Raw genomic sequence first — 27,987 nt, forward strand, 5'->3', positions numbered from 1 at the left:
CAGAATGCTGTCCACTCTGATAAAGGCTTGCTAAGTGAGATCTTCATTCGATGTGTTCAGTGATGGAAGAGGATGTGGGAACCATGTCTTCAGGTAAGGAATACATGCATTCAGAGAATCTGTGGTGGCTAGACTGAATAACACTATCCGATCTGTAGGGAACAGTGCAAGCACACAGGAGGCTTCAAGGAATCAAAGACTGTGAGGCAGGATGGTGCTAAGAGCTCACACGTCTCATACCCACATGTCTTCTTTCTGGGTTTTGGATGTTGAGCTTTTCACAGTTGGTCCAGGGACTGAGGGCAAGAGCCCAGTTGGTATGGGGCTTTGGAGACCTTTTTGCTGAGCCATTTGTTGAAAGGGAAGCAACAGCATAACTCTGAGGTGGGGAGACACTCAATTAAAACTATTTTGACATTTCTGTTGCATTTGTTACTGAGAGGCTGAGCTGTGGGCCCTCCTTTCCTCCTGTACATCCATAAGGGGTCTCTATCTTAAGATGCTTTCCCTCTCTCCTGCTGTTCATTCCCCCACTGAGAGCCAGACCTTCTCTCTGTGACTCACCCGAGTTGCTGTAGAGATAATTCTGATGGTGGAGGCAGAGGCCATTGACTTGAGAGGAGGGAAGCAAGTCTCCTCTCATCATGCAAATACCCCTAATTAAGAAATCCAGAAACAGACTCTGTGTCATGGAAACATAATTTCCTTTGACTCAGAGAGTTTCAGGAATTGCTGTGGGCTATCAACCTATTTTGATTTCCTGGGTTAAATGGCTTCACCCTTTGGCCTGAGTTTTCTAGAACAAAAATGAATTCAATCTAACATTTGTAAATTACCTTCTACTTGCCAGGCGTGGCCCTAGTAACTTGAGAAATAGTTATGAACAACGGAGTTCCTACCCTCAAGGAGGTTACAACTGACTAAAATAATCTTTAATTGGTAAACCCTAATGGTACGTAGATCTTGATAGAAAGGTAAAAACATTGTTTGGACACTGTTATGAGATGAACTGTGTTCCCCCAAAATTCATATGTTCAAGTCCTTACCCCCAGTACCTCAAATGTACTTTATTTGGAGATAGAGTTTTGTTTTATTTTTACAAAGGAAATTAAGTTGTAAAGTCAAGTACACACTAGGGAGAGACGCCTGGCACAGATCATTCACAACCCGTAGAAGGAATCAGTCCTGCTGACATCTTGAGTTTGGACTTACACCCTCCAGGCTATGAGACATTAAAGTTCTGTTGTTTAAGCTCCCCCAGTCCATAGTACTTTGTTATGATGGCCTTAGCAAAATAGTATAAAAACCCAGTAGCCTCCCCCCACTGTTGTACAACCTGGTGGAAAACCCTGGGTGGATAGAAATTAAGTGTTTGTGGAGTTTGAATTTATTAGACAGTTGATAAATTCATTCATTTATTCATTCCCCATCTTTTTACTCTGGTTTATTTTTTATTACACTTTATGTTGGAAATTATTCTAACTCTTGTTTGTTTACTGTCTCTCTACCTGCTTTATGATAGATATGTAATATGTATTTGTTGAGTAAGAATTTTCCCCTCCTCATTCTCTTCACTCTCTCCCTCTCCATTCAATATTCAAGCGGGTTTTATGTCCATTCCATGTTCATCCCTGTCAGAGCAAAAAGAAGTTCAAAGAATGGCTGTTGACTCTGAGGAGCTTGGGATTTCAGGAGAGAGATAAAGAAGGCCCATGTGAGGGGCTGCATTCCAGTGCCACGTGATGAGTAAGTATGTGCTGGACAGGTGTTGGATCATAACTGTTGCAGAGGGAAGGTGCAGTGTGCCAAAGTGTGCAGACAGGAAGAGGCTCATGGAGGAGGAAGAATCTATGCTTGAGATGAAAGAAGAGCCTAGGAGAGAGTATAGCAGGGTCCAGAATATTCATAGTCCATCTGCCTTCCCTAACACCTGGGAGCTGTGTTTAGGGAAGAGTGGGATTGCTCCAGACTGGGGGCTGGGCAACGCATATGGATGGAGATGATGGATAGAAGCTGGAGCTTCCTTCTGGCATTCCAGGAGGCCAGAGCAAAAGTCTAGTGGCTCTCAACTCTGGCTGCACCTGAAAATCACCTTGTGAACTAAAAAAAAAAAAAGTTAATATAAAGACCCTACCTTGATCTGGGATCCCCTGGAAACTGTAGGCAGAGCTTCAGAGAGAAGAAATCCCTTTAGGATGTGGATTGACAGCAACGGCTTATAGCGCAAGACCCAAGCCACTCTGCCCAGTCATGAGACTCTTGCAGTTCTGGTGTAATACTGGGATAACTGCTGGAAATGAGATATCTGGCTGCATTCCACTGGTATGGCCTCCTTTTCCTGAGTGTCAAAGTGCCTGCTTGTGCCTTCAGGATATGTTGACAGATTCATATCCTGTTTCTGATTCTGTCCTATATTTTATGGTGGGAGTAGTAGCAACACAACCAAAATAACCTGGTCTCCCTCTTTTTAGGACCCTTTTGCTTCCTGAGGGTGTTCATAGGAACCATCTAGAGAAGTGTTTTTTTTTGTTGCTGGTTTTTATTTGTTTGTTTGTTTACTTGTTTGTTTTGAAGGTGTTGGGGGAAATTAGGTCCAGAGTTTTAGGGATCTCACAACTTGGGTTCTGTCAGCTTAATCAAGATACTCTTGAGCAAACAGAAAGGAAGGAACAGAAAGAGAGTTGGTCAGTCTTTAAAAACCTAGAAATGTTTGGGATCTACAAGGCAGCAGGCACCTGCAAGATATTGTGGACATGAAATGATAAATCAGTCATTGCTTTTGCCTTCCAGTCTCTGATAATTTAGTTGGAGGGGTAAGAAATGAACATGTGAAAATTTAACAATAAAGGATTTCTATAACAGCTCCAAACAATGGAATTGTTGTCAGGGGCATCACAGGAGTATATAATTTATCACCAGATGAATTCTGAGGCTGGTTGGAACCAGCCAGAAGAAAGTGAGGTCACTTCAGGCCACGGTGGGAGAGATGGGTTGGTGTGAACAAAAGGTGGAGCCTGAGGTAGTGCTGGCATGTTCTGGTAACGCAAAAACCCATTTGGCAGAAGCAAGGAGGAGAGTTTCAGGCAAGTGGAGAATGAGGGAGGGCAGAACTCCATAATGGAGGGCCTTGAACCCCAAACCAAGGTGAGATTTCATCTTGAGGAAGTGGGCACAATGAAAGTTTTTCAGCGAAATGGACTTGAGTTGAAGAGATTCTACGGCCCTCCCTGAGTCTCAGCAGATCTGTGGTCTGCAGTGTTTCTAGCCATCATGGGGTCTTCTGGAACCCTTGTCCAGCTTCATCATTTTGTGCCCCTTAAAGGGCGCAGTGCTTGAGAAAAAACTTCCAGCTTGGAGGACTGGCCATACTTTTTCAAACAAGGGAGTTACTTCTTTTCAGAATCAAGTGTCTGTGGCATTGAGCTTCCTTCAGGGGGCGGGAGTGACCAGGTAGCTTTAGAAAGCTCCCTCCAGAGCACGTTCAATGACTCAGCAAGGGAGGTTTTGCAATAGGCTTATAGAACTTGACCAGCTTGCTTTTCCTAAGGAAAACTTGGTGTCCTAAGAAAACCTCAGCCTGGGCCCCTGCCCTGCCGGGTTGAAATTCCTTCTGTCTTCTGCTAGCACGCCTGTAGCACATGCTCTGGAACTTGTGTCAGGGAATCCAAAAACTGCTTTGGAATCAAGTCAAATTTCATTTCAGGCTCTGGTTCCGCCTCTACCCAGTTGTGTGATGTTGGGCTAGTTAACCTGGCCTCTCCTGGTGACAGTTTCCTCATCTGTAAAACATAAACAAGAACTACTTCATGGTGTGGTTATAGGTCTTAAGTGAGACAAGTATTAAGTGACACCCAGTAGGTATTTTTTCTATTATAAAAATCCAAAATATTTCTATCAAGGATATTAATTGTGTCTTTTGGCTCCCCCCAAAACAAAATCAGATTTCCTGACTTTCCAACTATACCTTTTCTTCTAGGCCTACCCTAATATTTGAGTCCTACAGGTGGCTCTGCTCCCCAAAGTGTACCTGACCTAGAAAGGGTTCAAGGAGAAATTTCTGTTGCCCAAGAAGTGGGCTGAACCAAAGGCTAATCCTTCCTTTTCCAAATCTATTTAGAAGATCCTTCCCTCAGGAACAAATTGAACACGAAGGGGGATTGGGGCATAAAGCAAGAAAACAGGATTTCTAGTTGTAAATTTGTGTTTTCCAAATAACTTTCCAAGACACATGCTTCTATAATGCTTACTCTGTGCCAGGCACAGTTCAGCCACTTTATAAGCATTAGTTCATTGAATCCTCATAACAACTCCATGAGGTAGGTGTTATTATCCCAGTTTACAGTTGGGGGAACTGAGCCACAAAGAGGTTATGCAACTTGCTGGAAGTCACACGGACACAAGAGCGACTTTAAGCCCTGGCATTGCCCCGAGGAAAACTATTGTACTAAAATTAGTGGAGAAGAGAGCTCCTCTAAAATGCCTTCTTTTGACAAAGCTTTCAGGTGTTCTAACGAGGGATTTGTTATAATAAGGTGAACCTACAACACAGCCATCCATGATGAAATACCTGAATCTTGCTTCCCGGGTGACCTCAGCTCTTGTGAGTGGTCCCCCTTTCGACCGTTCTGGCTTGGCTGCTCTTCTCTTGATTTATGTCTTTTGACAAACATCTGTTGAGCATCAACCATGCGCAGGGCACAGTGCTAGGTGCTGGGGACAGCAAGATAATTACAAACAAGTTGTAGGCTCAAGCTCAGTCTTATGTAGAAAGTCGAGAAATGAACTGATGGTCACATATGTACCGAAGAAAGGGCTCTACAAGGGTATCCCTGTCTTTCTTCACAGAAGTGAGCTTCACTTTCTCTAACTCAGAACTGGAGCCAGCACATTCATTTACAAGAGAGGCAATTTCCCAGTCCGTCCACTGACAAAGCTAAACAGGATGCCTTTTGTTCTTCGTCTTCCTCCCTCCTTCACCACATCTCCCTGGCTCTCTCTGTTCTTTGAACTTCTTGTCCTCCTTCCCTTCTTTTTTTCCTGTGCTTTTGCTTTTCTCTTAGTTACCTGCAGACCTTGCCAGGGCCCCTCCCAAGCACTTATTCTCTGAGCCTGTCTTTTTAGTATATTTAGACATCCAAAGGTAAGTCAAAGAATGAAAAGGGTTGGGAAACACTGACCCAGATCTTGTCAAGCTCATAACCGGTTATTTTGTCTCGTTACACTGGCATTTCCTGCCTCTTTGTGACCTCAATAGTGCACTGAGCATCCCTAGATGCTCCCTTATGTTCAAATGCAGTTTGGCTGGATTGTTAAAATGAGGAACATTTCAGGGAGAAAGAGATCAGAGTAGGTACCAGAGGTGAGGAAGAGCCAAGTCTGGGTACGAAGAATAACCTTTCTCTCCTTGCTTTCAGCTCCCAAATGCCATCTCTGCACTAGACCTCCTTTGACAAAGCCCAGATGGTGTTACTGGGGAAAGTGTAGCAGCCAGAGGGTACGGAGAAAGTGCTTTGTTTGGGGCTCTGAGGAAGGGGACTAACTAAGCTGATGGTGAGAAAGATGAATAGACTGTCCTCCTACTAATGCTGCTTGTTACTCAGTAACAAGTCTGTGATGAAAACATCTTTAAGAGAGGACCTTAATCACTAACTTTCTTGCTTCTCTTCCATTAACTCTATCATTCTATCCCCCTTCTCCCTAAGAGACTTAAAGCGCTGTCATTTTCAGAATTCAGTTATTCTGGGTCTTTTAGTGATATTGTTTCTCACTTTTAATTCATTGGAAAGCAGTGAAACCAGATGGCTCTGCCTCCCTTTCTGCTGCTTCGCTAACCCCAGAACTGGTTCTCTGCCTTCCTTTGTTTCATCTACTTATCTGTCCAGAAATCCATCCGACAAGCATTTATTGTGCTTCTACTTTGTGTGAAACTCTCTGATGGCTACTCTGGAGGACACAAAGATGGAGGAGACAAACTCAGTGCTTTCAGGAACTTGTAATCTGTGCAGGAGACACATCTAAATATAATAATAAATACAGATACAGAGGAGATTTTGTAGAACTTGCATTGACTTTTCTCTTCACCATTTTAGAAGTGAGATGGTTCTTTAAAAACAAGCCTCCTACATTCCGATGCTTTTTTCTCTGCTATGAGCTCCAGGAAGGCCAAGTTGATCCTTTAAGGAAAGAGTTTGTCACAGGCCAGGAGAAAGGACTAGACTTTGGGATCAGGGTGGGAACCTTCAACTTGGAACCTTAAATCAATATTTTAATCAGCAGGAGAAGAGATGCTTGGGTCAGAATCAGGCCTGGCTCCATGCCAGACCTTAAAACCAAGAAAGACATACATAACCAGAGCACAGGAGTAGATGCAATGTTTCCTTTTCCTTTTCCAGGATTCCTTTGTACAAGGTACTACCCTTTCTCCGAGGACATAACAGTCAAGAGCATCCAAAAGCCACGACACATTCATCCCTTTAAGAATTTCATCACTGGATTAGCTGGTTTGGGGTAAAAGATCTAGGAAGGGAGGTGGTGAGGAATGGGGATGAGTACACCGAGTAAACACTAGATCTAGAGGCAGTATTTGAGGCGGGCAGTCATGATATTTGGCACAGAGTTTTTTTTTGTTTGTTTTTGTTTTTTAAATATGTATTTATTTATTTGAGAGAGAGAACTTGAGTGAGTGTGTTGCGGGGAGGAGCAGAGGGAGAGGGAGAGAAACTTCAAGCAGATTCCCTGCTGATCATGAGCCCAACTTGGGGCTTGATCCCATGACCCATGAGACCATGACCTGAGCTGAACTCAAGAGCCAGATGCTTAACCGACTGAGCCACCCAGACGCTCCATGACACACAGTTTTTGAACCAAATGATAACCAAGGAAAATTCAGGTAGATTCTCCATCTCTTCAATCGAGTCTATCAAAGGTTACAAAGTCATTCTAGGTAAAGTGGGGAGTAGAAGCCTCTATATAACTAAGTTCAAAACATGGGCCCCCAGTTATTCTTCTATATCTAACTAGGGGATCAGTCCATTTTATTTGGGGGGTGTTCAGACTCTACCTGAGTCTTTTTTTTTTTTTTTAAATATTTTATTTATTTATTTGACAGACAGATCACAAGTAGGCAGAGAGGCAGGCAGCAGACTCTACCTGAGTCTTGAAGGATGAGTAATTTACAAGGTGCACAAAGTGGAGAAAGAGATTCTAGATAGAAGAGGGAAGGAGAAGTGGTAGTGCTGAGATGGTGGGACTGAAGGTATAGTTGCAGAGAGAGGAAGAAGCTAGAAGGAGTGCCAGGTTTAGAGCCTCCATAGTCCACATTAATGAATGGGAGGTTGCTAGAAGCTAAAGGAGGTGAAGCCCAACTATAGGACCCACTGCCATGGGTTGGAAGAGTGGAGGGTCTCCAGAGTTTCTTCTATCCACTTGGGCAGGTGGTTCTGGGATAGGAAGCTGCACGAGGAGACCACAGAAGAATCTGTTATAAATGTAAGTTGGGACATCGGGGAGGGTATGTGCTATGGTGAGTACTGTGAATTGTGTAAGACTGATGATTCACAGACCTGTACCCCTGAAACAAGTAATACATTATATGATAATTAAAAAAAAAAGAAGATATACTTGGAAGTTGGGGTGAGCCAGTGGCTACTCTGACGGCTGCATAATGTCTGCTCCCTGGGTGGTTCTGTCTTTGTTCCTCTGTGGCACGAGACTACAATTTCTAGAGAGACTTGATTTGGGAGCCATTTCTGGTTTATTAAGGTGTCACTTGGACAGTGTACAAACAGCACAAGTGGAAACTACAAACCCACACACAGAATAAATTATGACATTTGCATTTAAAAGTAGACAGTAGAGGAATCCGTGCTACCAGGAGGGCTTCCCAGTCCAGTGTCTGGAGATTCACCAAGTGTCAGCAGCCCTGAGAGTTCAGGATCAATCTTCTGTGAGACTTCTGGAGCCAACTGCCCCCCTGCAAGCATATCTAATGAGGCCCAAACTCCTGCACACAAACATGTATACGCAAAGACGAACACACACGGGGCAGGGGTGGGGGACGGCCTGTAAACAATAGTCGCTTAAAGCAAAGTGGACCCAGTTGTGCTTTCCCTGTGGCACTGGGGGCCGTTCTGTCTCCTACCCTTGTTCTTCACCAAGTCCCTGGCTCTGGTGGGAGGTGTTGGGGGGGCCCCTGGGGCAGTGAGGTGGTGGTGGGGGGGTGGGGTGACTGCAGCCTGAGGCTAGGAGCCTCTGCTCACACTGCAGAGTGAGCACTCCCTTGCACTCCTGTCTGACCTGCCCAGCCCTGCTGGCCACTCCCAGGAGAGTGAGGGAAGAGATGTGCCCTCAGGGAAATCTACCAATTTGGGAGTCCCATGAACTGTGGGCAAGTCCTACATGGGCCACTCTCTAGCAGTGTGATGTCTGGGGAAGTTACCTCAGTTCTCTAAGCCTCAAATTCCCCATATTCCCCATCCGTGAAATGGGAACAAAAGTGCCTACTTCACAGGATTGTCATAAGGAGTTCCTGAAATTTTATATTGCCAAGTACCACGCTAGACTCAAGTTCAATATTCAAAACCTATTCTCTTTTTCTGCCTTCTCCCCCATTTCTTCCTTTATATTTCCCCATTTTGTATTCCCAGGTTTATGTAGCTGTCGGTGCTCATGTAATCCCAATGACACCAAAACCACCTCTTGACAAACAGGGCCTCTCCTACCCCATCAGAAATTGCTGGTGTGTGCTTCTCCCACCTCCTGCCCTGACCCAGTACAAAACTGTACCACCAGAAAAGTCAAAGGGAGGGGCCACAGGGACCAGCAGATAGTCCGGGCCTCTGGTATCATCTGAGCTCAGGAGCAAGACCTGGGCAGCCTATGGGCCCATGGAGACCTGACAGTCTCAGGAAAGCTGGTGAGATGTCATAATGGCGGAAAGACATGTGCACCAAACAGGTGTACAGGTGACTCTGAGCTGAGTCTGGCCGGAAGCTGGAAATGAGGGGTGATCGTGTTCACAAACTTCAGCAGAAATACAACCACCCCCTGCCAAGAGCGGGGCACACAAGAATGTAAGAGACTTATCTTCCTAGCAGGTCTGTCCACCAGAAGGCCAGTTTGATGGGTCACAGTCTACAGCTCTGGTTCTGCAGAAACTTTCCTTGCATCTCTCCATCTGTATGTCTGCATAGTTCTCCACCTGGTATATATTAAGAGTTTCATAGAATACAGACTGACCAGGATAGAAGACCCTCTGTGCTCATTTAGCACCTTTTATCTAAAAGTTATTTTTTAAGGTTGCTCAACCAAGTCTTTCACAGGAATGCTGTGAGGTAGTAACAAGTCAGGCAATACCCCTCTTTTGATAGATTGAGAAGAGCTCAAGGTAGCACAGTGCTCACGTGAGCACAGCTGAAACATGGTAAAGGCTTGATCAATTCAGGGGACCGATCTGTTTCCCAAAGACCACAACTGGCCTTCCACCTAGAGGCCTTGGTAAGGCTTGTCCTGAACTGACCTCTATATCCAGACTCACTTTGCTGCTTTTCACACCAGTGTGGGTTTCAAGTCGTCTTTGAAGTTCACGATAGGCTTTGAGCGGGCCCACAGCTTCTCCCAGGAAGCCAGCCCCCCAGCAGGGTCAGGGTCGGTGTCTGATGAGCCACTGTCACTGGAATCAGAGGAGCTCTGGAAGCAGATTTCACAGTAGGGTCGGTGGCAGCGGCAGAAGAGCTCGTCTGAGCTGCTGGACTCAGTGTCAAGGTAGCTGCATGGAGGGGACATGGAGGGACAGCGTGGGAATCCCAGGGGCAGCAGCTGCCGCTGCTCCAGAATGTCTGGTGAGGCTCTGGATAGGTGTGGGGCAGCAGGATACGATGCCCGGTCAGAGCCAGAAGGCTGGTGGGGAAAGGCTGCATGGCTCCCTCCGGCACCCTGGGGCTCTGTGTGGCTTTGTTTGCTGCCCTCCAGGGTGTCCGGCTTGCCTTGAGGATCTGGGAGTAGTGAAGTCTTCCTGGAAGAGGAATTTGGGACTCTGGAATCAGCCGTTTGGGGATCCAGGCAGACACTGTCCCTACTGCGCACATTTAGCCGCCCACTGTATGCCCCAGAAACAGTCCTATTTGCACGATGCCCCACATATGAAGGTATAGAGCCTGGAAAATGTGAGCGAGCCTGCAGTGCGGCCCGCCTTCTCCTCACCATGTATGGGCTAAAGCCGAGCTCCTTGGTGAGGGGAATCTTCTGGAAGCTGTGGGCAGCACTGCTCTTCCAGGGCTGCTGTGGATAGGACAGGGAAGAGGGGAGGGGAGGCTCAGGGCCCAGGCCCAGATCTTGTAAGACTTCCTGAAGCTTCTCCCTGATCACTGAATTGACCCTTGACAGCCGCTTTCGGGGTTCCTCTGACTTCTCCAGCTGCCCCTGTCTCTGGGGAGCGGGGCCTTCTCCCCCTGGCATGAGATTCTGGGGGGCGTTCATGAGTACTTGGTCTTGTCTTTCTGCTCCTTGGCTTTGCTCAGGCCGTGGCTTCTGGCTGCAGCCCAAATTTAAATGATCAGAAACGTCTTTCAAGTTAGACGTTTTCTCCTTCTGCCCTGGGGAGGAGCTGGTGTCCTTCACAGTCCGCTCCAGGCTTTGTACACTTGTGCTCTGGAATTCCTGGGCAACCACACTGGTATCATTCTGAGAGTCAGAGAGGCATTCTGAAGGTCCCTGACCTACCAGGCTATGGGCAGAGGTTGCAACCAGGGTGTTCTTGCTGTGGGAGGAGGCAGGAGGGACAGCCCACTCTGCGGGGTCGAGGGTGCACTCAGCTGACATCAGCCTCACTAGCTTCTCTTTGGCGTTGTTTACTTGTTCCTGCAGGCTTTCAATCATAGCATTTTTCTGCAAAATAAAAGTGAAACCATCAATAAAGAATGCCTCAGAGGGTTTTTACATTGTTTCCCATGGTGGAGAAAGCGTGGCTTCGGAACCTTGCTCTAAATCCCAGCTCCTCTGCGTATTGGCTGGTGTGATCTCAGGCTCCAAGGATGTGAGTGAAGTGATAAGCACAGTAACTGACACACGGTGCTCAATAAAGGTTAGCCATGATTTATTGTTGGGTGATCTTAATCCCCCCCACCCCGCACCAAAGTCCTCAGAGTGTGTGGCTTTGTCTGTGAGACGGGAGGTCAGATGAGGCATAGCATTAGCTGTTTGCTGGCTGCTACAGGCCCCTCTCCTCTTTCCTCAGAACTTAGAGGGTCAGGTTGCTTCTGCGGGACACCACTCTAGATAATGTTTGAGATGGCCCAACGCAGGGGTTGCCACACTTTGGCAAAAAACAGATGAATTTCCGGCATATCTCAGGGGGATGCATGAATGAGGAAATACATACTTTGCCTCTTGTTAAACAGACTAGAACATTTGGGAAGAACAAAGAGAAGAGTGGAGATTCCTGCGCCAAAGAGAGAAGACCCGAGCTGGGGTCGGGAGGGGTGCAACAAGACTCTCAGGTTGATGTCATCGCCTCCCTTGGCTGGACCTTGGGGGCGCGTGCCGAAGCTACCGTGTCACGCCATTCGCTGTCGGTAGCTCCTAGAAAAGGGCAGGCACCAGAATTACAGGAGAAACTTTTTTTTTTTTCCTCCTTTTTATTGGAATAGTTGAGACTAAGCCTCTGATCGCAGGGAGCCAGGAGATGACTAAGCCTGGAGCAGCTCGGCTGTGGAGCGACCTGCGTCCTGCAGGGCTGTGAGCTGATAATACAGGTTGCACCCAGGAGGGCTGGCAGGTGGGGGCTGCAAGAATGTGCCTGTCCTAGCCACAAGATCAGGGGGCATGAAGCAGCAGGAAGGGGGTGGTGGTGGGTGTACCCTGAGCGTCCTCTGCTTGTACAGTCGGCGACTGGCTAGCTCAGAACTTATATCCACCTTCTGAGATTTCTGATGTTGAAAAGTAGTGGAGCCCAAAGAAGAAGTGATGGTCTTGGGGCAGACAATAACAGGGTCCAAGGTTTGGGGAGTAATAACCCAAACCGCTTCTAGGAAGTGCTTGTCCAAATACGAAAATGCTGCCTCCTTGGGGTCGTCCTCTCTAAAAGCTGAGGACGAGCATCTGCATATTCATTGATTGGGTCCTAGAAATCAAAGAATGTCTCCCTCCTTGGACTACCTGAAGCAAGTCACCTGTGGACTGAACCTGTGGGGTTTTTTTCTCAAGTTGATATGGGAGTGTTGCCCAGAAGTGACCTTTATGGGAGCAGTAACTTAAGTAAACTAGTCTAGCAATAGTCCTCTGGCAGCGACTCCAAGCAGATCTCCCATTCCCTCTTTATAAGCAGCAGAGTGACTTTCCGAATATTGGTAGTTCAGGTTCATCCTGGCTGAGTCTTCTTCTTTTATTATCAGGAAAGAGTCCAGGACCAGTGAGTAACTGGTGAATAAGCGGAAGGCCTTTGCAGCTGAGCTCCTGCCTCCCCATCCTCCTTTTGCTCACCTGCAGAGTGGTGAGGCCGGGGCGTTGCCGGGGAAGTGTAGATGACTCAAGGACTCACCAGGAGCAGAGTGGATGAGTAACTCGACAACATCCATTTGGGCTCTTCATGATATCTGGGTGGTGCCCGATATCTTTCAGAGAATCTCATGGGTGTGACTGAGCACAAGAGGGACGCCAACCCTCTTCCTCCTCAGCAGCCCTTCCTCCTGAAGCCACCCCCCAACCCCCTGCCGCCCCGCACATTCTCATAGGCATCAGGAGGTCTCCACTGCACCACAGAGTTAGGAGGAGGCCACCAGCTAATGACAACTACCCCAGCAAGTAAACTCCAAGTGTTGACTTTTTGTGCCTCAAATTCCTTTGAGTGTAGAAAAAGAGGATAAACATTGAGTTGGGAAGAATACTTTCCTCCCAGCAAACCAAATATCTGAAGCTGGCTAGTGACAGATTTAGAAACGTCAGCCTAAACAATAAATTTCCCTTGTTCCAGAAAAGGAAGCAGGACTCTGTCTTCACCGTGGCTGCAGACTAATTAAAGGCGTGGTATGAGGTGTTGCCATTGTGAGACCAAAATCTGACCTACCAGGGCAGCTGCATTTAAATGAGCTTATTAATTACTACTTTTGGCCCATCGGAGAAGCAAAACATCCATCGTTGTGTTTTATAAGGGCAGGCCATAAGGAGAAATAGAGTCACCCTCTTGTAGGTGAATGTCCTCTGCTGCAGAGTGTACAAGGGAGGGTCTTCAACCCCTGGGGCAGTTCTGTCTGCTGGCCTTCCCACAGCCTGGTGAGTCAGCGATGCATGCTGCCACAGCAGCCTCTGGGGGACCTCTGGCTGTAGGGTGAAGGGGGGCAACAGTGAGAAGATGGACTGCTCATGTCATGAGTAAGAAGAGGACACAGGAGACAAAGGGGCCTAGGGAGGGGGCTGCACAGAAGGGACCTGCAACCAAGGAGCTGGAGTCAGGGTCTGCGCACATAGGGAAGCAGGAGGGATACTTGTGTTGATCTAGCAGGCAGTGCTGGAACTGGAGACTCAGATACTGGAAGCTCTCAAGGCCTGTGGAGGGGCACTAGGAGAAGCTACTTGTTCTCAGGCCTGTTCTGGGGAAGATGTTCCAGGTGTAGGTCGCCGGGGGGAAGAGGCCAGGATTTTGCTGCCTATGCATCTGTTCGCTATTAGGGCCCTTCCTCTGCAGACTCCAAGCATGTTTTTGGATGGAGCAGACTCAGTTACTGCGTGGGAAACAGGGTAGCATGGCAGAAATACAAAAAGCACGTCACAAATTACCATAAGGCTAAAGAGTCAGACCACTTGGCTGTTCCAGCGTTAGCTGATTGTGAATAAAAATCATCCTGGCTGTTTTTGCCAAGTTTCCAGCCTTCTGTTTAGCTGGGAAAAAAAAATGCTTCTGTGAAGACTTCACAGAGTATCAAAGGCAATGCTACTTACTCCCTTGCCAGGTAGGAAGAAATCTGGCTTTGAAATAAGGTCCTGGATGCTTCATGAATAGTCAAGAAATGGAGAAGTATTATTCTGGTGGATTAAAGAACTCCAGACGGAGGGTATGGTGTGAGGGAGTAGAGGAGCACAAGCAGGGGTGCCCCGGGAGGTGAATCCCTTCCCTTGTTGTGTTCCTTAGGTCCCCATCACACCATCTTCTCACGCAGAGACAACAGAGACAACTGACCGTAACTGGTCAGGCCAGTTACGGTCAAGTGTAGTTTCCCACATAGCACCTACTCAGGTGTGTTCTGTACTGAAAAAGTATGAAATATAATTTAGTGAGTGTGAAAAACTGATTATGCAGAGTCCTAGGCCTCCTTTCTGAGGCAGGGCAGCCTCAAGCTTTTCCAGGTGCTTTCTTCAAGCCCACATCATACTGCCCAACTCTGGGAGAGGTGCCAAATCTGGCTGAAGAACAGAAGAAAAAGGAGTTGGGGTTGGCACAGTCCTCCCCTGGTGCTACTATGATATTCAGAGGCCCTATTAAGCCCTCCACCCCATTTTGGAGACTTTCTGGGTTGGCAGGATGACTGAAATCTCTAGTTTAAACCTGGAAAGGATAATAATGGGCCCCATAAGATCTTGGAAATGAGGACACTACTCTAAGAGAATATATCATACAGAAGAAGCTAGGATCCACCACTGCTCAAGACCTTTACAACACTGTTCCCCCTGCTTGGAATGCTTTTCCTTGCTCCTGGTCAATTTGCACTTAACCTTCAGGTCTCAACTCAGAGGATATTTTCTGACCATTCTAAAGTAGGTTCCTCACTACCCATTATTCTGTCTTACCACTCTGATTTCTTCCTTCATAATTCTTTTTTTTTTTTTTTTAAGATTTTATTTATTTATTTTTGTGAGGGAGAGAGAGCAAGAGAGTGTGCATGAGCAGAAGGGTAGAGGGAGAAGCAGACTCCCCACTGAGCAGGGAGCCCAACACTGGGCCTCAAGCTCAGGACCCTGGGATCATGACCTGACCCAAAAGTAGACACTTAAATGACTGAGCCACCCAGGTGCCCCTTCCTTCTTAACTGTTACTCAGTTTATAATTACAATTTACTTGATCAACGTCTGTTTCCTTCAATAGACTATGAGCTGTATGAGGGTAAGGACTGTACTTCTTTCATTCATCAGCACTTTGCACAAACCTTGGTACACATCTGGCCAGTGAATGAATGCAGTGGGTGAGGTCAGCGACCGGAGGGTCCCTGGGGAAATGCTGAGCTTTCTGCCTGGGACTGAGGGAAGTGGGAGTGGCTAGGAAGTGGGGGAATGGAAGTATAGGAATGTCAGCAATGAGACATCCGGGGTGGACCTTCGCATGATTGGAGTTCTTGCTGACAGAGAATCCACCAGGCAGGGGTCTAGCTTACTTCTGTGAGGAGTCTGTCCATGGAGTTTCTCTCTCCTCCGGCATGGCAGTTCTGCTCCTCACCATACTGGGTATGGAAGCCTTTGCTGGGAGTGCTGAAATATTTGGCCATGCGTCTGATTGTTTGGTTTTCCTCTTCAAATGCCTTCCACTGCTTCAGCTGTTAGATAAAAGAACACATGTTATTTATTTAATTACACTCCCAGAAATACATTCTCTCACTCTTTTTCAAGAACATCAGGCATGACCATGTCACAGACACACATGTAATGTATAAACTATTCTCTTCTCAAAACATATTTTACTCTGGAAAGTTCGTAAACAGCAAAGACAGAAGGTATACAGAAGGTCAAGGTCAATTCTCAGTTTAAAAAATGCCAAAGGAAGACGATGACAGGTAGACTGGTCAAGGTGAGCCAGAGTTGAAGTATGCTTCTAGAGCCATATTCTCAAGCCAGAGTTTAGGAGCTATCATGGGGCAAGGCAATCTAAACATTGTATGTTTCTTTTTTTTTTTTTTTTTAAAGATTTTATTTATTTATTTGACAGACAGAGATCACAAGCAGGCAGAGAGGCAGGCAGAGAGAGAGAGAGGGAAGCAGGCTCCCTGCTGAGCAGAGAGCCCGATGCGGGGCTCGATCCCAGGAAAACTGAGATCATGACCTGAGCCGAAGGCAGCGGCTTAACCCACTGAGCCACCCAGGCGCCCCCTAAACATTGTATGTTTCAAATGAAACTGCTCTTAGTTATAAGTAGCTGTTCTTAATTATTCTCATTTGTGGAGTAATTGTGTGCTTACTGCTACTGAAAGCCCAGTTCTTGCCAGAGGACTTCCAACCCAAATCAATAATCAAGTCTCAGACAGATAGAAAACCACAAATGTCAATAAAAATCAATATAAATGACAGAACATTAGGTCTGAGAGCTGACTGTCCTTTATAAATGACAAATGAGGAAAGACTCAGGAGGAGTATGACCTTTCAAGGCCCCACAGTCAGTTAGCAGCACAACCCCAGCTGTTACCAGAGCCCTGAGCTATACCACATCTCCTTAGCAGGGCTGATGAGACAGAGACTGGTAACTGTGGGGGTCCTATGGAGGGTTTTTCAGGAGAAATTGGTTTTGAGAAACAATCTGTGGAAGCTTGGGGCTGGTTTAATTTCATAAGAATGGAAGTGAATATAGAACATTCCTGGGGTGCCTCGGTGGTTGAGTCGGTTAAACATCTGTCTTCAGTTCAGGTCATGATCCTAGGGTCCTGGGATCAAGCCCCACAGCAGGTTCCCTGCTTGGTGGGGAGCCTGCTTCTCCTGCTCTCCTGCTTGTCCTCTCTTTTTCTGTCAAATAAATACATAAAATCTTAAAAAAAAAAAAAAAAGCATTCACAAACAGGGGCATGGTCTTTGGGCCGGGGTTGGGGGAGTGGTAGTGCTGGACATTTCTCTTTCTTCCTTAAGGAATTTTCATCATTAAGGGTCCTAGTGATTTATGCTGGCTCTAGATAGGATGCTGAGGGGTCTGTGGGGAGCCACACAGGGATCCTGGAATTGATTTGCTTATTCATCAAACATTTATTAAGCTCTGACTATGGAGTGTAACCCAAATTTGGTAAAGCAGATAGGATACTAAATTCCCACCATCGACTGCAATACTTTCTCACCTAAGTCCTCCTGGGTCCTCTGTTGACTCAGCATGAATCCTTTATGGTATCAGGAGTCTGCAAGATCTGTGCTGGGTCAGGCGAGGACCATCTCCTCTGCATGCCCTTCTCAAAATCCGCCTCCCAAGGCCATCAGCTCAGCTGGCGACTCAGGAGTTAGGAGCCTGGCACTGCAGCCTCAGTCTGTGGTCTTCAATGGATGGAGCAGACCTCTAGTGTTCTCCTGGCACTCACCCTTGCAGTGTTGCAGTATCTCTGTTCTCTCCTAGGACGCCTTGTTTCCTTAGCAGTATAACTTTTCCTTTTTCTCCCCCAGCAACCCCCGTCTGAATTATCTTAGCAGGCTGCTGGAAGAACTTCTCAACACTGGTGTAAGGGTACCACCAGGGCTTCTGGGCTGTCTCACCCTAAGCTGGAGGGCACAGCCAGGGTGCCCCTTGACTAAATCCTCCTCTTCCCCTTTGTGGGGATCCTGGTCCTTAAGACTTGACATTTCTGGTCCATGGCTATAAATGACCCCCAGGTCACAATTTTAGGACCTTTTCATGGCACTTCCTCCAGAAGGCAAGCATTTTCTTGTTTTCTCGGCCTCTGGGCCATGTGGGTGTTGTAGGATGAATAATGTTTCCCCAAATATTTTCTTCCCCTCCTAATCTCTGGAACTTGTGAATTTGTGACCATACACGGTGAAAGGGAATTTGTAAATATGACTGAGTTAAGGATTTTGAGAAGGGGAGACTGTTCTCGATTTTCAGGGCAAGGCCAATGTCATTGCAAGAGTCCTTATAAGAGGAAGGCAGGAGAGTCCGAAGAAGAGATGTTGCCAGTGGAATTAGAGGTCAGAAAGAGAGACAGATAAAGATACCAAACTCTTGGCTCTGAAGACGGAGGAAGAAGCAATGAGCCAAACAAGCAGCCTCTAGAAGCCGGACAAGGAGTGCAAACACATTCCCCCTAGACATTCCAGAAGGAACACACACCTACTGACATCTTGACTTTAGTCAAATAAGGCCCATTTCAGATGTCTGACCTCCAGAGCTATCAAATAATCAATGTATTATTTTAAGCTATTGGATCTGTGGTTATTTGTTACAGCAACAATAAAACATTAACACAGTGGGATTGACTCTCAATCTCTACCAGGTAAACCAGGGTCTTTGGAAGCTCACCCCATGTGCCTCTCTCACATCCTGCCAATCTCCCCTTGTTTCAGTTTGTGCTTCAAAATGTGCAAGATGCATAAGTGTTATGGTGCTCCAAACATACCCTGTTCTGTCTCCTATGTCTGCCTCTGGTCATGGTGTTCCCCCATCAAAAATGCCACCCACTGTCCTCCCCCAATCTGCTCAGTGAACTGTTATTCCTCCCTCAAGACTGGGCCCTAATACCCCATGTTCTGAGAAGGTGTCACTGAGCTCCCAGATAGCCTGAGGCACCCCTTCCTCAGCATTAGGTAATGTGCCTTCCTCAGACACCTAACAGATGTATTATAATTCCTTTCACATCTGCTCCCTACTAGATTTGGAGGTGGGTCCATGTGTTGACCTACACATTTCCTGCAGTTAGTAAGTGATGGACAGATATGTGAACAAATGAAGGAAGCTTTCCCCTAGAAAACTAGGGGGCGCTGCGACCTATACAGATAACTATAACTTATAACTATAAGAGTAGAAATTCCTAAACACCTTCATGAGGAGCAGATGGAACACTTGGGGAATGCAGAGGAGGAAAAAAAAAAAAAGCCATATCTTAAAACCCACCTGCCTCTCAGAGAGAGAGGGATGGAGGTGGGGATGTGTATAAGGATGGGTCATGTTCAGGTCACAAAAGCAGAGGCTGGCTCATTGCTGGTGATGACCTCAGTGTTTGGCATAAATACTTAGGCATTTCCTGAGGGCCTGTGTAGAGAGCTACTTGGCCCACTTGCCTCTTCAGTAATGTCATCCATTTCACTCAGCTTTCTAGCGCCACCTAGCTGCCCTTGACGTATTTACGCTTCTGCTTTCATAAGCCCCTCCCATCAATCCAGTCTGAAGGCTTAGTCACAAGAAGGCAGTCCACCTTCTGCTGCCTCCCCTCCCTATACAGCTCTCCTCACACAACTTTCCAAATTTGTTCAGCTGTCCTATTTTCCTGGAAGACACAGTGCAGGTCTCACGGGGAGAATCTTTCTTCTACCAAAGGCCACTGAGCCAGAGCGGAAAATCAATTCAGGGGCATACAAAAAACTGACAAGCCTCAGTTACTTTCACATTTTGAAAAATAATTTACCCTCCTAAACCTTAAACTACGATAAGGTATAATATATTTTTTTGGTTTTAGATCATGTTCTGTTCAAGAGGAGAAAAAGCATGAGACAGAAAATAGAAGAGGAAAGACAGACTAAGAGAATGGAAGCTCAAAACGACTAGGAAGAAAGGGGGGGGGGGTGAGTCAGAGAGAAAGGCCCACACTGTCCACCCAGTTGCTGTACCCCCTAATATTTCCATTTCCACTCCCACTTTAACAAACCAACTGCTTGTTGCTTAGGTCAAACCTGGAAGTGAGATTCCAAGCTGAACTTTGTCCTGTATGTTTATGTCTGTATGTAGATGGGAGTGTACCTAAATATTACCACTGAGGATTCAAACACCAAGGACAGTAGAAGTCTTGCATCTGAGGCTCAGGATGGGAAAAGGACAGAGGTGGGTGTGGAGGGGGAAGTTACAAGTAGGGCACATCATGGAGGTTGTGGATTCACTCAATTTTCAGATAGAGGTCTTGGTTAGGTTAGGAAGGCTTTCCTCTAATAGTTCCTAAGTGATTACTTCTGCCCCAAATTATCTTGTTGTCTTCCAGAGACTCTTATTAGCTCCAAATTGTATCCTAGATCTGTTCTCTGTGTTTTCTTAACTAGTCTCTCCTTTTTTATCTGTCCCCTTATTTTCTGTTACTTTAAATCAATTCACCAATTCAGTATTTTGCCATGTCCAATTGCCTGTTCAACACTTTTATTGGTATTTTAAGTCTCACACAGTATTTTTCATCCTTATTTAGTATTTCATTTTTTAAAAAAGATTTTATTTACTTATTTGTCAGAGAGAGAGAGTATAAGCAGGGAGAGCAGCAAGCAGAGGGACAGGGCAAAGCGTGGGAGAGGGAGAAGATGTGGGGCTTAATCCCAGGACCCTGAGATCATGACCTGAACCGAAGGCAGATGCTCAACCAAGTGAGCGACCCAGGTGCCCCTATTCACTATTTCTAAGATTATGTCCTTTTCATGATGGTTCCCTTGAGTTGAAGAGAGGCAATATCCTTTGAATCCCATTGACAAAACAAATCAGATCTATTCCAAAAACTATTTTACTTCAGAGGAAGGCAGCTTCTCCAGATCTTCAGAAGTTTGTGGTCCAGTTCTTGTGAACTGCAGAATTTCTTCATAGGTCCTTTCCTCCTGAATCTATAGTCCTATGTGAGAAGAGCTATAGTTTCCTAGTACAGAAATATGTTTGCTTGCCTTTTCACTTGTAGTCCCAGGATGGCTTCCATAGCTCCAGTTATCACAAACATTCAAGGTAAGAAGAAGGTAGAATAGGTGATGCCAGCCATGCCTTCAGTTTTTGTTGTTGTTGTTGTTGTTGTTGTTGTTAGGAAAGCAAAAGCTTTCTCATAAGTCTTCTAGGAAACCTTTAGTGTTTGAAATGGTATCACTTGGGCACCACTAGCCATGAGGAAATTTGGTAAAGCAAGTCTTGAGCTCTTTCAGTCTATGTAGTGGAGATGAGCAAGGAAGAAAGGGGTTGGCAATGGATGGATGGGTTACCAATCAACATTGGCCACAAAGCCTAAAGGGTGGGTCACGCAAAAGGTCCCTGCCCACTCCCCTTTTCCCAACTCCCAGAGAGGAACAGCCCCTTTTCTGCTATACCCCAGACAAATAAGCCACAGCTCTCATGACTTCCTTCTATCTAGTTCTTATATCATAGAGATTCAGCAAAAATTACTCTAGTTTCTAGCAGAGATGTAATACCCATCCTTGGTTTTTAGTGTGCTGCTACAGATGTTTGCATATCTGTTTATTCTCTAGATTACTTTAATGAGAATTTATGAAAGGGAAGGAGAGTAAAGGCCTTTGCCTGTGTCACACCATCGTGTCCCAAATCGCAGTCGTAACCCTCCCTCAGCCAACACTTTAATTATCGGTTAGCTCCCTCATGAAGACATTCCTAGTCAACTGCAAGCTGCAAAGGGAATCAAGATGGAGTCTAGAGGGAGTAATGGGATAAGGGAGGCCTCCGGGGAAGAGAAAGAGATCTAGAAGGGAAACAGGACAGGTGCCTAATGCCAAGTTCATTAACTCAGATATATGTGGTTCAGTGGTACCCTAGGGCATTACATGAATAATTTAACATCACTTTCAGAACCCATGGAGTCCTTCTTTCCCTCTGACTCCCTTTCTTTCTCTTTGCTCTCTGGATATTTCTGCTTCTATCTTTCTCCCTCATTTGATTTTTTTCCCCTTAATTCCCATAGTGTGAAACACATTTTTATTCAGCTTTTATTTTTCCTTATTATAAAAAGAAATGTTCTATATTGTCTTCTATTAAAAAGAAAAACAAATTTTAAATTGCAAAAATTTCCAAATGAGTTTTTCTCTGTGAATCTGCAACCTCCAATAGGAAAGAAAGAAAATGTCCTCACTCCCAGGCTAGTGAAAGAAATGACATTATCAAGGAAAAGGGGGGACTGGAGATGAGTGAAGTCGGCAGGAGGGTAGGTGGACAAGCTGGTCTGGGAGGCAGCCTGCCAGGGCTAGAAACATGCTGCCATGCCTGCTCAGCCACTCTGGCCTGTCCTTCCTGCTGATGGGGAGCAGAGTCGCCCTCTTCAGGGAAGTGAGGAGGCAAGAACGGAGAGAGCCCGCTCACGAGGAACTTGCCTTCCTTCTGACTCCCCAATAAATGGTATCCAAAAGTCTCAAGAGAAAACAAAGTGAGCGGTTTATCATGTCCAGGGAAGCCTCTGGAATGACAAAGAGGACTAGCCTGACAAATTCTCCCTAGAGCATACCTGGGGAATGAAGATGAAGCAGTTGATCGTGGTTGTGCAAACAAAGATACCTCCAGATGTGAGTCCAAAGACCAGGTTGGGCCAGGAGTGTAAGTATCTAGTGACCACGAAGAGAAGCCCAGCAGCCACTACTGCGAGGTTGACCCCAACCATGATGGTTAGAGACTGATTCACAGGAGGAGAGCTGACGTGGTCAGTCAGGCCAGCCAGGTAGGCACCGTAGAGCAGCAGCAGGCCCTGGAGATGGAGAAGAGAACCCGGGGCTGAGAGAAGTGTAACAATGGGCTCAGTGTCAAAGAGCAGTAAGGTTGGAACCAGTTTCCTCACCTTTAAAATAGAGATAATCAGACCTACCTTAAAGGGTTGTTATGAAGATGTACTGAGATAGCACATGGGAAAACACTAAGGGCAGCCCCTTATACCTACTAGGTGCTAAATAAATGTGATTTTCCTCTCCTTCCCTGGGAATTAGTTTACTGGAGGTCAGCAAGTCAGCCACCAGACAGGACTCTGCTGGGACAGGGCACAGGCAGGACGGTGTAGGTGGGTAGCAGGTCTACAGGATGCGCTGCTGGGCACTTGGAGGGCAGTGGGTGCGCCGTGCTGTCAGTGGTAAGGACTACTGCACCTGCTGTGTGGTTTTGCACTACATGGAGCTGAGGGGCATGTATAAGCGGAAACAGCCCTGTGGTCTGCTTGTCAAGCTGTGTGCCGTGGCAGGGGCAGCGCCCTGAGGAATGGGCTTTTTTCCCCCCTAATTTTTCCAAAGACACCATCTGCTTGCCAAGCCCTGCACCTGCAAGATTGCATCTGTCTAGAAGGGATGACTTTTTCTAATTTACACAAAGGATCTCTATAGGCTAGCAGCGGCTCTGTGCCAGTGGGTGTTTATGGGAGATGGAAAAAGAGAACAAAGGCAGGCTGGGACCTAAGCGAGGCTGTGGAGCAGGCACAGGCAGTAAAGGCTTCATCTATACCCTTCATCCTCTGTGTGACATTCCCTGCCCCCATCACCAGGAACCCAGTGCCCTATTCTTTCCTCTTTCCCATGAATATAAAACTACTCTCAGATTTCTCACTTGTACTACACAGAAGATTACTCACGGCACTTTAAAGTGCTGCCTTTCCTAGAGGGAGCTGTATTGAAACAGAAATCAAAGCTGTGATCAATAATGCATAATGTATAGACTCAACATATGTTTGTCTATGTATAAAAGTATGATATTAGGTGCAGGATAGGCAAAGGTGTTACAAAGAGGAATAAGCCATGGTCCTGGCTTTCAAGAAGCTCAGTCTGGTAGGGAGATTTAAGGCAAGCACACAGATGTCCATGTTTTGTCACACAGAATGTGAAGATGCCATGAGGATTGAGGTGTGGGTGGAAAGTACAGATATTCACAGGGAGAACTAATAATGAAAGCAAGGCCTGTATCAGCAGGGTACCTGCCAGTGACCCTGAAATCATACAATCTGACCAACTCCATCTGCCAGGACAGCCCTAAAGATAATTTTTTGGAAGACTGGCTGTGCCCACAGCGAAGGAGTTAACAGTGAAGGGATGCCTTCTGGGCACCCCTAATGCCCAGTATCCCAGGAGAGGCCTAAGGGCCAAAGGTGGCCCCCCCCCCTGAGATCTTCAGTGACTAGAAAATACACAAGTCAGGCCAGTGGGGCTTGAGTTTGGGGTAACTGACACCATCAGGTGGCATCTGGCAGACTGGATCCCTAGTAATTTAATTAAAAGTAAATGAAATTAATTCTATGATTTTGAACTATTCACATCTCATTCTTTAAAATGTTTTAACGCCATTAAACCTCTTGCCAAAAGGGAACGAGGTATGAATAAAGCCTCTCTACATCCACAATTTGTGTTTGAGTAAATCATATCTAATACTTGTTTGTCATTGACATTCACTTCTGAGAAGTGTGGGGTGGGGGTAGTTGTCAGGTTCAGGTGGGGGTGGAGTCCTGGAACATAATGTGAAGATTTAAGTCATCCTCAGGAAGTGCTCATTGACCAGGGAGCCTGTGAGGGGCTGGCTCAGTCAGTTTCCTGATGCTTAGCACTCTTTTCTCCTTTTCTTTCCTTGTCCTTCAGAAAGATATTACAGTGAAATAAAATGGAAATGCGATTGTATAAAAGGCTATGGAGAAAATAAATCAACTTGAATCACAAAGTGAGCTTCTATGGGGGAAATGTTGAGTTTCTGTCCTGGGGAGGACATGTTTTTCTATAGGGTTCAAGAAATCGAACTGTCTAGGGGGCAGTAGAATATTAATAACCATAATATCTAACACTTATTGAGCTCTTTCCATGGGCCAGGAGTGGCTGAAAACTCTGACCATGCACTACTAACTCGTTTGAAATTCAGAACAGTTCTGAGAGGATTTTGTCATCATCCCCATTTTATGTAAGAGGGAACCCAGGATCAAAGAGGTTAAATGAGGTTCAGAGTCAGCTAGGAAGGGGCTGTGTCAGAACTGAAACCCTGTTCTGTCATATTCTGAAGTTCGTTTTCTTAACTGTTAGCAAGAAACTAGAGATCAAGAGCTATTTCCTGCCCAGTGTTCTCTTTTAAAAACATTTCTATCAAAGTAATATATGCACATAGTAAAAAAGCAACATTTCCCAATTCCAGCCCTATTTCTCAGAGGCAACCACTTAACACTTTCCTAGGGGTAAAGTGACTAAAGTTTACCTTTAAAGACCACCAGGCCTCTCTGTCCCAAGAATCAACAGGCAGTCTCTTAGCACCCAGGGCTTGCCTGAGTGAAATAGGCCTGCCCTATACCCCTCACAGCCAGATTTTCTATTTCTCCATGCTGAAATCAGCTAATAGGATAGTTCGTACTAAGAACCTCCTGCCCTGTACAGGTTTCCCATACCTGCTAGAAATAATATCCTACTTTTGCCAGCTAACAGAGACAAATGAGGCTAACTGTGGGAGATTCAGGGCGGTAGGAGGACACTTTGAGGCAGCTGGAACCACTCAAAGGACACCAGGGATATTGCCATCTGTCTGAGGGCCAGCCCTTCTTCCGATCAGACTGAGAAAGGTTGGTGGAAGGCAGCAGGATACCTTGACCCAAATCTTGAAGAAAAATACAAGGAGGTTAATCAGGGCACTGAACAGAACAAATAAAGCCAGATAAAATGTCTCTACATAATCTCCCTTGCAGGGAGTTGGGGAGAAAACTGGTATTGCCAGATCAATTAGAAAAATCAGACCAAGAAATGAGAGAAATAGTGGGTAAATTTCACATGATTTAGGGGAAAATTAAATAAGAGGGTTCAAAGAATTGGAAAAATGACCCCCAAGACAAATAAAGAGTAGAGAAATAATGAGGGTCATGATTTTGAGATTTATGCATAAACAGAGGTTTCCTCTGATTTCAAGATTCTTTGCAGAAATCACCTCATTAATTCCTTTAATTCCTTTTTTGTGTGGCTATTTTGTTGGTGACAGACAGATTACATCCCAAGAAGATGTGGTTACCAACCTTGCACACCAAAACAAGAGCAATCCAGACATCAGAGTACCGGGAAGCACAGAAGTGTGAGCTGGTCAGAGAGCAGGACACGTCTCTCCCTGTCACCTAGGAGGTACACAGAGTCAGGACGGAGGGAACCCACAATTACCAGGAACACACAGGAGATCTTTGGGGACATCTGGAGCATGAACTCTTCTACAGCATGTGATTTCGCCCTTAATACGTAAAAACTATAACATTTAGGTGACTCGGTTATAATCTAAGTGAATGTGGCTATGGGTGAAAGAAAAGATGATAAAGTCCAGCTGACGTGTGGATGCTTGGTGATGGTGGGGCTTACTCCTCAGTTATTGTTTTGCTACCTCAGTGACTCATATTAGTACATCAGCAAAATTATGAATTATTTCACATCTTGTTTCTGCTATTTTTTAACAGGTGAAACTGTACATATTAAATCTGCAAAGTCAAGATTTCACTGTATACCTCAGCCCCTTGTGAGGCTGGAAACTTATACTTCCCATTATTTTAACCTATGTACTAGGCACAGTTGAGCCCTTTCCCTGCGTTGTTTCCCTTCATCTAAGCCACAGCCCTAGGAAATAAGAAGCACTATCATCATTACTTTACCTATGAGGAAACAGATACTTCAAGAGGTTTAAATGACTTTCCCAAGGTCACATGGCTGGTAAGTGGAATTTGAAGGAGGGCTGACTGACTCCAAAGACCACTTCAAAATACCACTTTTACTTCTCAATAACTAGGGGAAGTCAACTTCCTGTGGTTGAAAGTTCTCATTGTTGATCATGTGAAAGCAGAGATAACTCCTGGGCAGTTCTCATGTTCCAACATCTCAGTGGATGCTGTTGGAAGACAAGTGGAGCAGGGGCAGTGGCTGTGGTAGCATACTTTGCAGACAAGGGGCAAGGCACTCACCACAGCCACAGCTCCCGACTCTCCCTGCTTTTGGGGTCATTTATCTTCTTGTTGGGAGAATGAACACAGAGTGAGTACCACTGGGAGAATGACCTCAGTGTACCCACAGAAGCCTATCTTCCCAGTTTGGAAAGTAGATTATCCAGGGATTGGGCCCCTCACCGTCATACTGACACCGAGAATCTGGAGGCACTGGATGGGATCAGTCAGCACCCACGTCACAAGCAGGATCACATCAGCTATCACCAGGGCTGCCACTAACCCCAGTAGCTGCAGGTCTTTGATTATCTGCAAAAGAGTCAGGGTCATACATTTCCTTGGCTTGCTGGCTAAATGACACAGCGCCTAGAGTATGCTAGGTCCTCTGAGGTTCCAGGGTCAGCCCTCCCAAGGGGCTTCACATCCAGCCATCAAAGATGAAACACACACTACAGGTGTGCAATGGTGTCTATGTCCATGTCATCACCATCACCACCACCACTAAACTTTTTATTTGTTTATCTGTCCCATATCCTGCCTTTTCTCACAAAGGATTAAGGAGTCTTATAAAATGAACATACTATTATTTCTAGATATGTGCATAATGAGCGTATAGAGATATTAATGCTTTCACATAAAACTGTTAAAAACCATTAACTTAGAGGGTGAGATTGAAAGATGAGGGTGGTGGAAGAGAGATTACTAGCATTTTCTTTATACATATATGAATCATTTGACTTAATAGAAAGAGGCTGTGTTACTTTTGTAACTACAGAAATAAAATTAAAAAATATATACTATGAAAGGATGAAAAGTTGAAAAAAATCAAGGAAAAGAAAGAAATCAGGAGAATCAGGATGAAAGGTCAGAAGAAGAGAGTACACAGCCCTCATGAATTGAGGGAGAAATGTGGATCTGAGTTTTGGTGACCATTGAAAAGAAGAGGGCGTAACTAGTTACATGATTCCGGTGTCTGTAAGATAAAAACGCATCAGTCATCAGCTGCTTCACCAAACTGCTTAAAACCAATGATAATAAAAAAATCTTCAAATCAACCAGCAAAAAGGCACATTATCTGTAGAGGAACAAAGACAAGGATGACATCAGATTTCTTATCAGAGAAGGCCACGTGAGAAGACAGCAGAATGAAAACTTCCAGATACTAAAAAAAGAAAAGAAAGCCTCAACCTGTAATTCTATATCCAGCAAAAGTAGCTTTCAGAAACAAAGGGGAAATAAAGACTTTTCAGATAAACAAAAGCTGGAAGAATTCAGCATTAGCACACCTGCATGAGAATGTTAATATCTTTAAAGCAAAAGGAAAATGATATCAGATGAAAATATGGATCTATACAAGGAATATTACCTTTGTGGAAAAATACATGTTGATTTTAATTATTTAAATATCTTTAAAAGATAAATGTTTATCATAGACCTGTACCCCTGGGGCTACTAATACACTATATGTTTATAAAAAAATAAAAAAATTATTTAAAAAAAGATAACTGTTTTGGGC

General features: G+C 45.5%; 1 protein-coding gene and 1 long non-coding RNA gene across 4 annotated transcripts in view; one reads left to right on the forward strand and one right to left on the reverse strand.

The window, feature by feature from the left end:
- LOC125097879 (uncharacterized) lies at positions 1 to 27,973 on the forward strand. The gene is made up of 3 exons (XR_007126644.1): positions 1 to 93; positions 1,603 to 1,746; positions 25,535 to 27,973. It is a non-coding gene; the product is annotated as an uncharacterized LOC125097879 (long non-coding RNA).
- Positions 9,374 to 27,987, reverse strand: part of GPR156 (G protein-coupled receptor 156) — a 99,714-nt gene continuing 81,100 nt past the window's right edge. For 2 of the 3 annotated variants that reach the window (XM_047726006.1, XM_047726016.1), the window contains 5 exons: positions 26,655 to 26,780; positions 25,569 to 25,664; positions 22,068 to 22,304; positions 15,360 to 15,518; positions 9,374 to 10,884 (listed from right to left, as the gene is read on the reverse strand). In XM_047726006.1, coding sequence (XP_047581962.1) covers positions 9,547 to 10,884; positions 15,360 to 15,518; positions 22,068 to 22,304; positions 25,569 to 25,664; positions 26,655 to 26,780 — 1,956 coding nt within the window. In that variant the 3' untranslated portion in view covers positions 9,374 to 9,546. The remainder of the gene's footprint in view (positions 10,885 to 15,359; positions 15,519 to 22,067; positions 22,305 to 25,568; positions 25,665 to 26,654; positions 26,781 to 27,987) is intronic. The other variant, XM_047726024.1, reaches the window with a different exon arrangement.

This window comes from Lutra lutra, chromosome 1 (genome assembly GCF_902655055.1).
Source record: "Lutra lutra chromosome 1, mLutLut1.2, whole genome shotgun sequence".
Taxonomy (NCBI): Eukaryota; Metazoa; Chordata; class Mammalia; order Carnivora; family Mustelidae; genus Lutra; species Lutra lutra.